The sequence below is a fragment of the Aythya fuligula genome, chromosome 6 (genome assembly GCF_009819795.1).
Source record: "Aythya fuligula isolate bAytFul2 chromosome 6, bAytFul2.pri, whole genome shotgun sequence".
In the NCBI taxonomy this organism is placed as follows: domain Eukaryota; kingdom Metazoa; phylum Chordata; class Aves; order Anseriformes; family Anatidae; genus Aythya; species Aythya fuligula.
In genome coordinates, this window is record NC_045564.1 from 34,917,074 (window position 1) to 34,931,651 (window position 14,578).

At 38.6% G+C, this 14,578-nt stretch overlaps 1 protein-coding gene across 6 annotated transcripts in view; it reads left to right on the top strand.

Annotated features, from left to right (window-relative positions):
* Positions 1-14,578, top strand: part of KYNU (kynureninase) — a 156,266-nt gene that overhangs the window by 114,241 nt on the left and 27,447 nt on the right. For all 6 annotated transcript variants that reach the window (XM_032190184.1, XM_032190186.1, XM_032190183.1 and 3 more), the window contains 5 exons: positions 1,124-1,206; positions 6,703-6,764; positions 8,073-8,144; positions 9,537-9,611; positions 10,956-11,102. In XM_032190184.1, coding sequence (XP_032046075.1) covers positions 1,124-1,206; positions 6,703-6,764; positions 8,073-8,144; positions 9,537-9,611; positions 10,956-11,102 — 439 coding nt within the window. The remainder of the gene's footprint in view (positions 1-1,123; positions 1,207-6,702; positions 6,765-8,072; positions 8,145-9,536; positions 9,612-10,955; positions 11,103-14,578) is intronic.

Consider the following 14,578-nt stretch of genomic DNA (forward strand, 5'->3'; position numbering starts at 1 on the left):
GCTCTCTTTAATTTCTGCCCAATTTCCTACTGGCTTAGTCCCTTTTTGAGGCAGCTTTCTATTTGGTTCACATGCAGCCTGGCATTTCTGACTCTAAAGGTACCCTGTGGTGCTCAGCAAATATGAAAATCATCCAGTGTGAGATGGCAAGCCCAGAGCGATGTTCCCCTGGATTAGCACCATTATTACTTTTCTCAATCTGCCTTCATTTGCATTTAAATCTGTACTCTACATCCAGCATGTTTAAGAAACTTTGCTACTTCTTATTTTTGTATGCATGGTGGCTACTTTAGAAGTTTACTTCTGTCACATTTGAAGCAAAAATATAAATCAGAGCACTTAATCCAGTAATCCAGAACTGAATGTACACATTTGTCTCTCCAGAGTAGTGGTGCGTTCATGTCTAAGGTGTTGATATTATCCACTACAGATGGAAACAGTTTGCAAAATAAAGTTTTAAGAAGCACTCTGTTAAAACAAAAAGGTTTAAACACTTAGATCTAGAATAATTTGGCAGGAAAGAGGGAAAGCAATAAAAATTAGTGCACACCTCTGCTTGGGCAGGTGATTCCCTGAATGCACATGAAATACCTGCTGCTTTATGCAGAAGGAAGAGCTCAGACAGGAGATTTGGGTGACAAACTGTTGGACAAGAAATACATATGTCTGGGAGGAAAGCAGTGTTGAAGACTATTATCCTCTGCAGTGATGATGTTCAACTAGAAATTCAGGAGGTGCAACTCTAGGGTGATTGCAGCTGAGTTCATGGGTGCTGCCCTGCATGGGGCAAGGCCATGCCTTGTCCCTGCTTGCCCTTCCCCAGGGCTCCCTGCACCATTCAGACGCTGCCAGGGGCTTGGGAAAATCTCCTCTAGCTTTAAGGGATTTCTAGAGGGATTTTGGTGTCAAAAAAGTTTTCCAGTAATTGAAAACCTGTGGGAAATTGATAAATGTTTTTAATTTGTTATTTGATATAAGTCTTAATTGCTATAATAATAGCCATGTGCTCTGTTTAGGTGAGTCTTCCTCCTCCAAATGTGGGCTATATAAGTCAGTTTACATTTCTTAGGACTGATCCCAAGGGAGCAACGTCTGTTTTCATCTCTTGACTCTTCTCTTTCAGAGGTGTTCATGGCCATTTCAATGGTCAGCGCCCGTGGGCTTTGGCAGATGAGTGCATCGTGGACCTGATGGCTGATCTGGTTGGTAGGTGTGAACTACAAGAAAAACCTTTCTCTAGAAATGAAACAAACTTATTTTAAAATGGAAAGTCTTGATACTTTGCAAGCAGAACTTAATTCCTTTTTTTTTGTGTTGGTGATTTTTCTGATTGCCTAGTACGTGGCATAACATTTTAAGTCTGTAAGTGATTTAAGAGATAAATGTAGGCAATAATATATGAGCATATGCATATCAAAAAACTAATTGCAGCAAAGGGTTTCTTGGAGCATCGTAAACCACTTGGTCTAACATGTGAAACCCTTTTAAAGGGCACTTGGCATTACAGATTCTCAGCCTCTCTCCTGGAAGTGAACCAATGAACTTTCCCTTTTGAAAAATGATTTCTACCTAGACATTTTCTGCTTTTCTTCCATTCTTCATCACTAAATCCAGCCTCATATTTGAGAACTGCTTATGTCAATGAAGCAGATAATTGGGGCAGGACCTGCTATTTGTAAGTTCCCATTACCCTCCTGTACTCCTCGAGGAGCCTGCATGCTGCAGGATGTGGGCAGTAAATGCAGCTGGTTATACTGGAGATTGAAATGTAGCCCTGGAGACTTCTTCTGGTGAGTTTGTCAGCCACAAAAGCAATTGCTTGAGTTTGAATGCAAATTTCCTCCATCACCTCTTGCTTTGACCTGTACGTAGTTGCTAAAATAATCTTTCATTGGGATTTCCTTCAGACTTCTCCCTATTAAAAGGGGAAGAGAAATGTTGCTGGCATAGACTCCAATAGACCCTTTTTCTTCCCAACCATTACAGCTGTTGTCAAGGCTAGGTTAGTAGATTCTAGTACGGTATGGCCAATGTTTCAATTTATCTCTTGAGGGTAACTGTCAATACTGACCATATAAACCATGTTATCATTTGTTCATTTATGCCTTCTGTAAGGAAAAATATTAGTTATGTTGACCTATTGTATATTAGATATTGTCTTGTGTAATTTTTCCTCCAGCTATAGACAAGTGTTCAATGAGAAGGGTGTGTGTTTTCTCCTTCAAGAAAAGCTAATAGATTCTGAACAGCAGGAAAGGCATTAAGGAATGTTTAATGGCAGGCTTATTTATAAATTTAACTACTAAAGCAAATGAAGGGAACATGTGCAAGCTTTCTGACTTCTCCATGAAGCTTCCTAACCAGTAGAGTATAGAAAATTATTATTGGACCAGAACAAATACAGGAAAATATACTTGGCCTATCTGTGATATAAATATTAATGTAACATAAATAGCGTAGCTACACTGAGCATCACTGTGTTGGGTGGAGCGATCCTATTTGCAGTATGAAATAAAGCCTAAAATGCAGCTCTGTTCTTCTGTCTTCCTGGGTTCTAATTTTGAAACTTGTTACCATAATACCTCGTATTCCTCAGGAGGTGAAGAAAGTGCTTATTTTTTTTTTTTTTTTTTTTTTTTGCTCTTTTTTGCCCTGTTCAAGGGTACTCAGTGCATGTATCTGGTACATATCACAGAATATAAAAATGTAAGAATATAAAGGTAATCTGTCAAAATAGTGGGCACAGCTGATTTAGGGATTAGCTGATTTTCCTCTAGTCAGTCTTTTCTGGCAAGTAGATGTTTTTGTTCTGGTGGTGTAAAACTGGGAAGATGCGGACAGGTGGAGAAATGTGACTTGTTACACAACTGCCTTGATGAATAGTAAGGGTTTTTGGATTTGAAACCTTGAACTTAATTAACTGGAGGGCAGTTATGAACCCCTTGTTATCACCTTTCACTGCAACATTTCAGCGAATGTCTGCCATGGGTCTGATTGTGATACTTGCCACCCCACAGGGTAATGCTGTGGGCTGGGCACTGACCTCTTCCTACTGTCTCTGTCCATTTGGCCACAATTTTAGGTTAAATGTCACTGTGGAAAGCAGAGAGTCAGGCTTTTCCCCTTTACCATCTGACCTGCAGAGGCTGTATTATTTCAGTGTGTTTTGTTTCTATATTTACAGAAATATTTTGGATGTGAGGAGAGGGAAATGAGAACTTTGCTTAAATTTCACTGAATTTCTTGTCAGCCTCTCTATTTTTCTTTCCCCAATCCCATATGACACCAGTTTTTTATCAAATGGGTTAGACTACTCTGAACTTCTGACAACCCTGTTCATTTCAAAGTGATACATGTATTTTAGTTTTCTATGAAAATGATGACTGAGGTCACCCTACCAATTAACCTATTTTAGTTTTAAAATGCTTTAGTGGAAAGCTTTTCATAGTCCTGTTTTCCTCAGCAATAAAGGGTATGTCAATATTATCAGTTTGGGTTTTGTTCTCCAGGCTTTTCTCAGGTTAGTCTAGTTAAAATATAAAATGTGTTTTGGGCTGAAATCTGGTCTTCAGATACTCACAGCAGCAGGTTTTTATTTAGATAGTACCCTTATAACTTTTTTCATGATCTACAGACAATATCCTTAAGAAGGGAAACCAATTAATGTTTCCCAAATAATAGATGCCTTATAATAAGTGGCATTCATATTTATATAACAGTGAAAAGAAAGAGAATAAATGTGAGGAAAATGTTTTTGCTAAAATGATATTTATTATGTACTGTCTTCCAGCAAGGTGTGATACCAAGTGTGCATGACTTGAGTGAATTCTGAATTGCCCTTTTTGGTGATTTTAATGTAAGAGTATAAACAGAATTTTACACTCTTTTTATTCAATATTTAATATGTTATGGAAGAAGAAGAATTGTCACTTCTCACTCAAAGTAGCAGTAAGCAAAAATTATTTGGTGAGATTTATTCGGGAGTCTGCTAAAGCCTATAAAATATCTCTGTCCATTTAATGGTTTATAGTGCTATAATACCTTGCTTATTAAATGCAGTCACATTTTCTTGTTCAATGAAAGTTACAGTAGTAAATATGTTGTGAAATGCAGAATCAAGGTCAGTGGAGGCCAAAGCTTTTCTCCACGCTCACACCAAGCAGCATAACGTGGTGCTGGTAATCTCAGCTGCTCCTACCAGACTTTATTAGAACATTACAACCTTGGCAGGATCACCTCCTGATGGAACAAGATTAACTGTATGGGTGCTGCTCCGCAGTGTGCACAGGTCCCTGTTGAGGGAAGACTGAGTGCTGAGCAGATTTGTAGTGACTTTGATAAGGATCATTTGAAATAACCAAACTCTCTTCTGAACTGGGACCCTTAGCCCTCTTTTGAATCACTTTACAAAATGCTTTTTACTTATTCTGGTATGGATCAGTGCAGTCAGAACAGAGAAGGATGGCAGTGTCTGCCTAACACAATCATAATAGTCTCTGAAGTTGTACTTTGCAAATGCTGCTTCCTTTTATTAAAGAGGAGATTTATCAAGCAGAACATACAGGTTTTAGCCTGTCTTGGAGATACGGTATAAAGTTAGGAAATAAAGAAAGCAAACATAATTGTCTCCTGTGTGCTGGGTCTTTGAATATTGTAATAGGTTAATTGGATCATGGAAAGGTTGCTTTCTGAAACACAGTGCAGGTTATAAAGGATAACAGTTTTCCAATGACACGGATGAGGTTTGTTTTGTGGGCATGAAATTCAATAATGGAAGGCTTTTAATAAATATATAATTTACGGAAGACCAAGACTTACATGACAAATGTAGTGTCATATTTAATTTGGGATGCTAGCATGCAGCCAAAAGTGATCTACAGATTAACCATTTGTTTTATATGGTAACAGTACAGTGGGCAAAGGATTGCTCATGCAGAATTTGCTGTGAAAGCCACAGATTTCATGGAAGGAGCAGAGGGAGAAATGAGAACAATACCATTTCTTGATGCTATCCTTTTTTTCAGCCTCAAGAGTTCCATAGAAATATTAAGACTGCAAATAACACTGTTTTGAGCTGCAATCACTCTCTAGCTGTCTTCTGTATCTGCAATAGAACAGCCACAAGGTGACCCCTTCCAGCAGCATGGAGCCTGCAAATACAATGCTATCAGAGAGAAGAAAAAGCAAAGGAGAGCAGTTTAAGCGAGGAGAAGAGCTTATTTTTCCTGCTGAAGAACTAAGTTCACTTATACTTCTTCCCACAAACTTGATGAAGTTCTGAGTGTCTGAAGGAGGGAAATTATTCAGGATACTTTTTATCCCTCGTGGCACATCCCCTGGACAGGTCCTTCAGAGTCCCTGACAGCAATTGACAAATCTTTGTCCAATACTAAATAGATTTCAGCAATACAAAGAAGGGCCACCGGATGCCTCAGTCAGAGTGGTTCTTGGCTTTTCCTGCGGTGGCAGAAGCGGAGGCCTGCCTGGCAAGGGTTTATGAAGAAACCCTTCACGTTCACAGATTGCCACATTTTTGGGCTACATTTCCTTGTATTGTGTTCAGCCCATAATTATGTCTTTCTGGTGAAGTTGTAACTCAGTGAAGCTACACTCCATAGGATATAATGTGGAAGTGTTTCTTGTGTTGGCATGGGGCCTTGTGTATCCTCTGAGGTCAGGACAGGAGAAATACGGGATACACCTCTCCCTTTCTGTGACTCCCCTTCCTCTTTTTGCCCCAACAGCATGCTTTCTTTTCCTCTTTCCACAACTCAAGGATGCTGCTGCCCTCCCTGCCTGCACACACTTCATCCCTCCCTGGCTACAACCTCTTTCCACCTACAGCAGATTCCACTGACAGGCGGTGACTGCAGCAACAGCACACAAGCCCATCTTCCAGCTGAAGAGGACTCAACGCCCTGATTTGTCAGGGGTGAATTACTGCTTTTCAGCAACAGACATCAGGCAAAATGGAAAGAAATAAGGATTGATTTTTCTCCATATCTCAGTGCAGACTGCACTGCCTTGCAGTCCCTCATCCTGCTTGAAACCTTTCACCAGTGGTTGATAAGGGTTTGAGAATTCGTTACTAAACGCTTTGTAATAACAACAATTAGTTGTTACTCCATTAGCTCTGTCTGTGATTAGCTGTAGCCAAAAGGCATCTGTTATTACCCTCCCTGGGGCTACATGGGTATGGCTTCTTGCTAAGCTGCCACATTAATAATGGTCTGATATATTCATAGGACGTTTTTGCTAGTTGTTTTATTGAGGAAGAGGTTAAGTTTGACATCACTGTAACCGCTTACAACAGATGATTGTCTCAATATGTTTTCTTGCTTGCTTTACATATAAACTTATGACAAAAATAAGTCTGTGAGGCTTGCTTTATGTACAGACTTATGACCTGATTTTTGTCTGTGGTATTAATGATAATAAATCTGCTAGTGCTTTGCTGGGAAATGAAAATACTTCATTGTTTTTTGTTTTCTGTGGCTGACCTGAAGAGAAATATTTTCCCGCCAGTGTGGTGTAGTGAGTCAGACAAGAAATCTTTTTTCTTCACTGTGACACCTCAAAAGTTTACTTTCTAGTCTTTAGAGAGACATCAACTCAAAACATACCTTTGTTTTCTAAATGCATTACTAGATTTGAAATTGTAAAGAAAATCCCAGCTAGTATATATATTTTTCTTTATTTCAGGAGCCCAAAGACATGAAGTAGCCTTAATGAATGGGCTAACTGTTAATTTGCACCTCCAGATGGTATGTCTTTTACAATGTTTATTTGATGCTGTGTTGACAAGTTTTTCCTTCATTTGTGAATGGTGTTAACAAATATGCCTTTCCTTTATTTGTTAATGTAATCAAAATGTTTTGTAGGGACTTCACAAAGAAAGCACTATTAAAAAACAAACAAACACATCTTTTCTTAAGCCTTGGGACTTGTATCTTGAACAATACAAGGTGTCAGACTTCAGAGAGGATACCTTATTTAACATTACTTTCTAAATAGTTGCTCAACTAAGGATTCTACATCAAATTTCAGAGCTTGAGAAACAGAAGTTTAGTTCTTATAAATTTAAAACAGGTATTTGAGTTCTGTTTATATAACCACAAAATGTCACAAAAATCTGTTTGGTTTTATGAAATAGTTGCCTTAGATGTGATTTCACTATGAACAGGTCTCTTGATGGTTATATAAAACTGTCCATGGTTCTCCAGTGCTACCAAAGTCTTGGTTCAACAGAATGAATATGAGATGGTTCATGCAAAAAAAAAAAAAAAAAAAAAAAAAAAAAAGAAATCTATCCTAAGATAGATTTCCTATCCTAAGAAGGCCTAGTCTTCTGTAACAGGTCTCTGACCTTTCTCAAATTAAGACACGAGACAGGGCAGGATGCAGCTAATTAGCCTGGCTACTTTGCTCTGAATAAGGTGCAATGCAGCCAGACTTGTGCCACGTGTGAGCAGCAGCCCATGCTGAGCTTGGTCTAATTTCTTCTACACCAATGCTGTGAATAGGAGGGCTCCTAAATAGTCTTCTACTCTTCTTGGCATGGTGACAAGCCCAACAGCCTCCACACCAGGAGATGAGTAGGCAAGGCCATTCACCTACAGGTGTTGAAATGGATGAGAACAAGGTCTTTGCAGAAGGCTTTGTCCTTTGGCCTGGCTTATTTCAGAGGGAATGACTTGATAACTGACATTTTAGGGCAGGGGTGGAAATTCATTTCTTCCATGCTGTTTGCATGCTTCAGCTTGGGAGAGATGGAGTAGGGTGAAATCCTGACTTCCATGGCCACAGTGAAGCTTTGACACTGATTCTTGTAAACGCAAATTTTCACTGTTGGATTTATAAGCCCTTTGTTATGAATCTATGAAATAGAGTATTATAACACTTTCCTACTTTGATGAATGTTATATGGACAAAGAAATATTTGTGATTTCTGGGGTACTCTCAGTAGTCTGCATGAAAGTAAAACAGTCTTTATTAAGTTACATACTGGGAACATCTCTCTCATCTCTGCTTTACGTACATTCAACATATCTTTTTTTTTCTGTTTCTAACAGCTATCTTTCTTTAAACCTACTCCAAGACGCTATAAAATTCTTCTAGAAGCCAGAGCCTTTCCCTCTGACCATGTAAGAAATTAATATTTCACCATATTTGTATTATTAATCATATTTTTCCAAAGAATATCAGTAGCTTGATTTGAATATTTATTAGCTCATCTTGTCCAAGTAACGTTACAATAAAAAAATCTGTCAGAAGCTTTTGAGCTCAGCATATTTTACAGATCGTAGCTTTACTCCTTTTGTTCAAATAAAAAATGTTACAAGAGGAAAAGATTGAATGGGCACATTGATTTATTAGACTTTTTTTAAAGACATTGAGCAAACTACTGACCTAAATCAACTGAAGTTGTAAATGTTTTATTAATTCTTGTTGCTGTTTTACTTTATGAAACCAAATCAATACAAACTCACAACATTAACACTTATATATCTCCAGACAGAGATGGAAATGTTTGTTCTTAGCACTTTAGATTACTAGTTCAAATATAATTTGTCTGCTATAAAATAAGAGACAATAGTCTGTGCATCACAGCTTAGAACAAATTAATCTTTGGGTTTGTGGCCCACTGCTGCTTTATCATCAACTCCGTAAACTCGTAGAAATTGATAACAAATTTGATCTCTAAGGTGTAATAGAAACAACTCAAACTACTAACAAGTTTATTTGTAATAAAGGAGGCAGCACAGATGTGTGAACTCAAAATTGCCTTTATTCTAAATAATGCTCATGCTAATCATGCATTTGTTCCAGGTGCACTTGTACATTTGGACTCCATCTAAAATTTCTATGACACTTTAGTAATACCCTGTGCAACTAATAATGTTTTGGTTCCTGTCAAGTAGTTTTGAACTATCTAATAGTATTACTCAATGATTTTTATGCCATCTCCCAAACTATTATTTATTGATAAAATCAGTGGGTAAGAGTTTGAAAATAGCCTTAGAGTTGTGAGCTCCTTTCCTCCCAGCTGTGCAGCAAATCTAAGATGTGAGGATAGCGTGGGCCAGCATATATGTACCTACCAAACCTCAATTGCACAAACAGCAGTCCATATGTAACAGCCTAGGATTTAGCATGTGCTACCAAGAAATGTGCAGACCAAGAACACAGCTGTGTTCTCACCTTGGCCTTTATCTGTGCAGGCTTTGCTTGCTGGTGTGTGGTAAAGCATATCCTCCACCACATTTCCACTCTCTTTCTGCTCCATGAGCTCATCCTATAGGATTTAGGATTTGACTTTATCCTTGCTGTCTGCTGTGAATTACATTCTGATGTTTTTCAAACCAAAGGAAATCTAGAATGTTTTTGAAGGAGTCAGATTATGCTTTCAAGCATTAATTTTAGTGAAAGGCAGGCATCAGAATCCCTTTTTTGAAGTTCTGCTGTGCTTGGCAGTTTTTTCTTTTTGTTGTCTTATGTAATTACACTAACGTGCTATGCATGGAAATCTCTTGCAGTATGCTGTTGAGTCCCAGCTTCGACTTCATGGACTTGATGTGGAGAAATGCATGCTCATGATGCAGCCACGAGAGGTTGGTGAGACATAAGTCAGCTCTCCTCACTAATAGAAGTGTATTTCATGTGAGAGTAGTCATATATTCCCAAGTATTCTAGTGTCTGATTGCAGAAGCTGTAGTCTATTTCTTCACAACACTTAAATACTTATTTAGACAGATTTACGCAAGCCTTACCTAAGTTTAAATTAGGTAGAATTTGAATTGCATATTCTGTTTCTGGGTATGTTTTTTTTTAGTATTAGAGGCCATTTTATAACTGTCTGGTTCAACTAGCACGTTTACCTTAAAAAATGTTACTTTCCCTATTTTTTCTGTTTGTGAAAAGCTGACAGTATCCTGAGAGAACTGTAAAAGTATAGCAGTTCATTGAGAAGTCTCAATGTCCTTTTAGTGTCCTAAGGTAAAAGATTGCCATAACATGAACAGCATTGTGTCTTTATCAGCACAGAACAAGGAAAAGGTCTGCTTTGGGTAATATGCAATTCAGATTAATTTGAAAGATTGCATTGCTTCACTTTTTGCGGTATTAAGAACTTTGCCACCTAACTATAAACTGATGGTGACCTTTTGCTTCTGAAATCTGAGTCATCTTGTGAGTAAAGAGCCCATTCCTGAATGCTTGATAGATTTGCAAAGATTGTTGGGATAATAACAGTTGCAATACTTGCAATTCAACAGTCTTGTCCAAGCTCTTTTCAGTAACAAGTCTAATTTAATTCTAGGTTTTCACTGCCTAATTGATCCCTAGGTGGTAGTATGTTTTACATGATCCCTTGCTAGGAGGATGGGGCAGTAACTTTCCTGTAAAGAATCAAGAATGAGGTTTTTTTTGGTTGAAGTTCCTCTATATTTAATGACCCCAGGTTTGGGGATTTTTGTACTTTTGATGATTTGAGACTTATTGTTTTTGAAATATAAATATGGCAGGTTTATAATAGCTTCCTGTGGGATATGAAGTTTATCAGAAAAGTACAGAGTGAAACTGATAGACAACTTTTAAGCCTCGCGAGTGTCACAAATTTCAGATGCCACATAAAAATCATTATATATGCTGTTTTTCACTGTAAATTAAATCTGTCTGAAATATTAAAGAGTATGAAGCATGCTAGAATATGAAGTGAATAGACATTTTAAAACTGGTACCTTCAAGATAAGTTTGCTAATGATTTTTTTGAAGTAACTTACTCATAGGCTACTTCATTGCTCTACCTTTGTATATCATTACCATGATAAGGATTTGCTTTTGATCTCCTTATGCAAGCAGCATGGCTCATGGTAAAATATAGATTATGAAATAAGAAATGACAGTTTCATTACTGCCAGAGCTGATGTAAAATGTGAGCTTTAACTTTGTTTTAGGGGGAGGAGACCTTGAGGATTGAAGACATCCTTTCTGTAATTGAGAAGGAAGGGGACTCTATTGCTGTTGTTCTGTTCAGTGGAGTGCAGTACTACACGGGCCAGCTGTTTGACATCCCCAGGATTACAAAGGCTGGCCAAGAAAAGGTAGGATTGCTCCAAACCCATCCTTTAAAAAAAAAAAAAAAAAAAAAAAAAAAAAAAAGATCAATTTTCCTTGTGAAATGTTTTAAATTTCCACTTTTTGTGGAACAAAACAGCATAGGTGGAAACCTCAGGGGCTGTGATAAAAAGTAAAAGCATGCTGTGCACAAATCCTCTGGGGACTGTGCACTGCATGAAGAAAGAGGGCTGCAAGAGCAATCTCACAGGTGGGACTTAAGGTATGTGGAGAAATTATTCATGACTATTGACTTCTACCAGGCTTTCATGTGAAGATAGAATTTCAAGAAGTTCAATGGAGAAGAGGGAGGAGGTAATCAGAGACCCAATCTTTAAAGGTTTATTTGTGCTAGATTTCCACTCTTTGGCAAACTTTCATGGTTTTCCTCCTTTCCTGTGGTGTTTGCCCCCAGTGAGCAGGGAGGTGAGCTCCCACACAGCCAGTGATGCTCTGATTCAATGGATGAGTTTTCAGAAAACAAGCACTACGTGAAGCACATCAATGCCACAAGATGGCTGTGTTTAAGTGATGACTCAGCCGTAGGAACTTGCAGACAGTGTGCTCTATGGGCATAGCTGTAAAACGTCTTTAACCATCTCAATTGCCTCAGGAATCCAAGAGAAAATAGTTTTTAATTAAGTCTTCTTATCAACTGGAGGTCACCAGACTTTCTGTAGGGGCAGCCTCTTACTGGATGTACCTTATCTAATATAAACCACTCAAGGAAAAACTTATAGTATCACTGGGATTTTGCAAACCAGTTAACAATTTATATTTGATATTTATCTGTTTGGGGAGTTTCCTGGCTCATATCAGGGTATACATCTTCTGTTGCTGTAGGTTTGGTAGTGGAAATTTTTCTGTATATAAAAAGTTCTCACTGAGCAGCACAGGTGACAAAACTGGTCCCAAACAGTACAAAATGATACCAACTTCTTGACACAGATGAAGAAAGCCAAGGAAGAAAGAAAGGAGAGGAATTTGCTGCAGAGGTGAAAGGGTCTGTGCATTAGCCCCACGTAGCTCTAAACAACAACATGGTGTCTTTCTTTCCAGTACATTTATTGCTAACAAGTAGTCAGAATGCTAGGCTGTACATTTGATGAAAAGGAAGATAGGTGATTAATAGGATGATGCCAGTCAGTGTTGTGCTCAGTCATGCTCCTGGTGGCATCAGAACTTTTGTTCAGCCACCAACATCTGTTTGTGTACTGCTTCTTCCACAACCCCCCACTGCGAAGGGTCTAAAAAGTGACTGAAATCTTTCTCCTCTACTGTAAATTTGAACAATCTGGGAAAAAAAACTATCACTTTATCTCCTCTCTTAAAGACGCTCACCGCACTGTGAGACACATGATCCAAGAGCTGTAGCTTCACTGAAGTCTATAAATGAACCCAGAGTGGCCAAGATCACGTATTCCATGGGAAAAAATAGTCACCAAGAGTTCATTATATGGAACTAAAATGTATTTGATTGTCATTTGAGAAAATAACCAAGACTTGTTTTAGAGCTAAAAATTTCCATAGGGCAATGCAAATAAAAATGTTAACTCATGCAGGAGGGAGCATGGGCTGCGGAGTCCCCATGAATGCCTTCTCATGGATGTAGACACAAATTTTGCACACCTATACAGAAACTGTATCATACCATAGAGGAGAGCCATTTCAGACAGCAGATCAGTTCCCCAGCAGGCCCAGATAGATGTCAAATGCCCATCTCCACCTGTGTGCCTTTTTTAGAAGCACCATGGGATGCAAGCAAATCTCCTCTTTCAGAGATTAAGAAAGTATTCAAGAAAGGAAGAGAAAGGAATAAAGTATTTTATTTAACTGGTTTGTGGTTAGTGCATGTAGGACTAGGATCCAGGTAAATTCATGACCTGAAATGTTGGAAGTATATTTAAAGAAAAGTAATTCAGCTTTGAAGAAGTGCTTGAGTGCCCAGAGAGCCTTAAAAGCATGAGGCAACCCTGTTTTTACCCCACTGTCAGATACACTTAGCTCAACATCCTTATGAATTCTGCTTTCTGGGTTAAGTGATATTTGTTTACACAGAACTACTATATAGCATACTGTTACATCACATTTAAAAACAATCTTCATATTGCAAATATTTACTTGAGCAGCTATTAAATCAGCAATTCATGAAAAGTTTGTTGTGTTAATAGCAGTGGGAGGTTTTCCTGTATCCTGCTGCTTCTTGGTCTTGGATTCTGGTTACAAAAGAGCAAAGTGTTGGGTCTTCATAAGCAATTGGCTCTTCTGTTCCGTTATGAAATATTACTATTTTTGATTATGGAGAAGTTTTGATGAACTGCTGTACAGTCTTCAAGAAGTGAGGTGCAAAGGGAGCAGGTATAGTTAATATCTCTAAGGAAATATTACCTGATTTTTTTGTTTTATTTTGTGAAAAGTTTTGCTGTACATCCAAATGAACCCTGTGTTTGGAGTGCAATGGTAGGAAAATTCTGGCTGTCTTAATGCTGACACTTCAGCTGTGTCTTACCAGACCAGAGCAAGGACAGCTCAATTCCTTGCAGTCTACAGTTGTCAGTGAGCTGTCCTGGAAGCAAGGAGTACCTTGGTCCCTTACTGATGATTGTTCCTTAGTCCTTCTGTGTAAATATAGGCACTTATGTTACTTCTAGCAATGGTAATCAGCACAGATCTTGCCTATGTGAGGTGGTAAGCATAATGATACTGGGATTTCATACATCTTGAGCAGATCCCAGGTGAGCAGCTATTTTTTAAGGTCTGCTTGGAGCAGATCTTTGTTTTTTTTCCTCTCCCCTGCCCCAGTATGGACTAATTAGGGAATGTTTTGAGCATTTAGGATCCAGTGCTCTTCCTCAGTGGAGACAGTGTAGTTTGTGCAGATGTTTCACTCTTCAAAAGCTAACTTGATGGCTGAAAGGGAAATCCAGATGCCATGCAGCAGACTGAGAAGAGCTAGCTGCATGGGGGTTTAATTTGTCTGACATCCAGTCCTGTTTCTGTCTTGAGGCTGACAAGCTTTCAGGACACTGTGTGAGCTTGAAGACCACATCTCCTTCTAGAGCTTCTGGACGTGATGAAACCACCAGTGGTTAAAATGACTCTTATGCACAATCTATTAACACAGAATGGCTGAAGTTCTTGAATTTACATTACAAGAGGGATATGCCTGAGAAGTCATATTCACAGGAAAAAAAATACAAGGCTGGTGATGAAGGGTAGTGAATGGCCCCATGCTCCTGAGCAGAAGAAACTAGTCTGGGAAGAGCTGACAAGCAAGAAGCTGACAAGGGGACAGTGCAAATAGAAGTGTCATTTGAGGAGGAAAAAATTTGCTAGTCAACCAGTGTAGCAGAGAGGAAAGTCCTGCACAGGTGGTCTTAATTGTAACCTACAATGGAAATAAAATTCTGCAATGCTGTACCCTGTCAGGGTTTGGCTAGAAGTCTGAGCTGCGAGCTCTGGA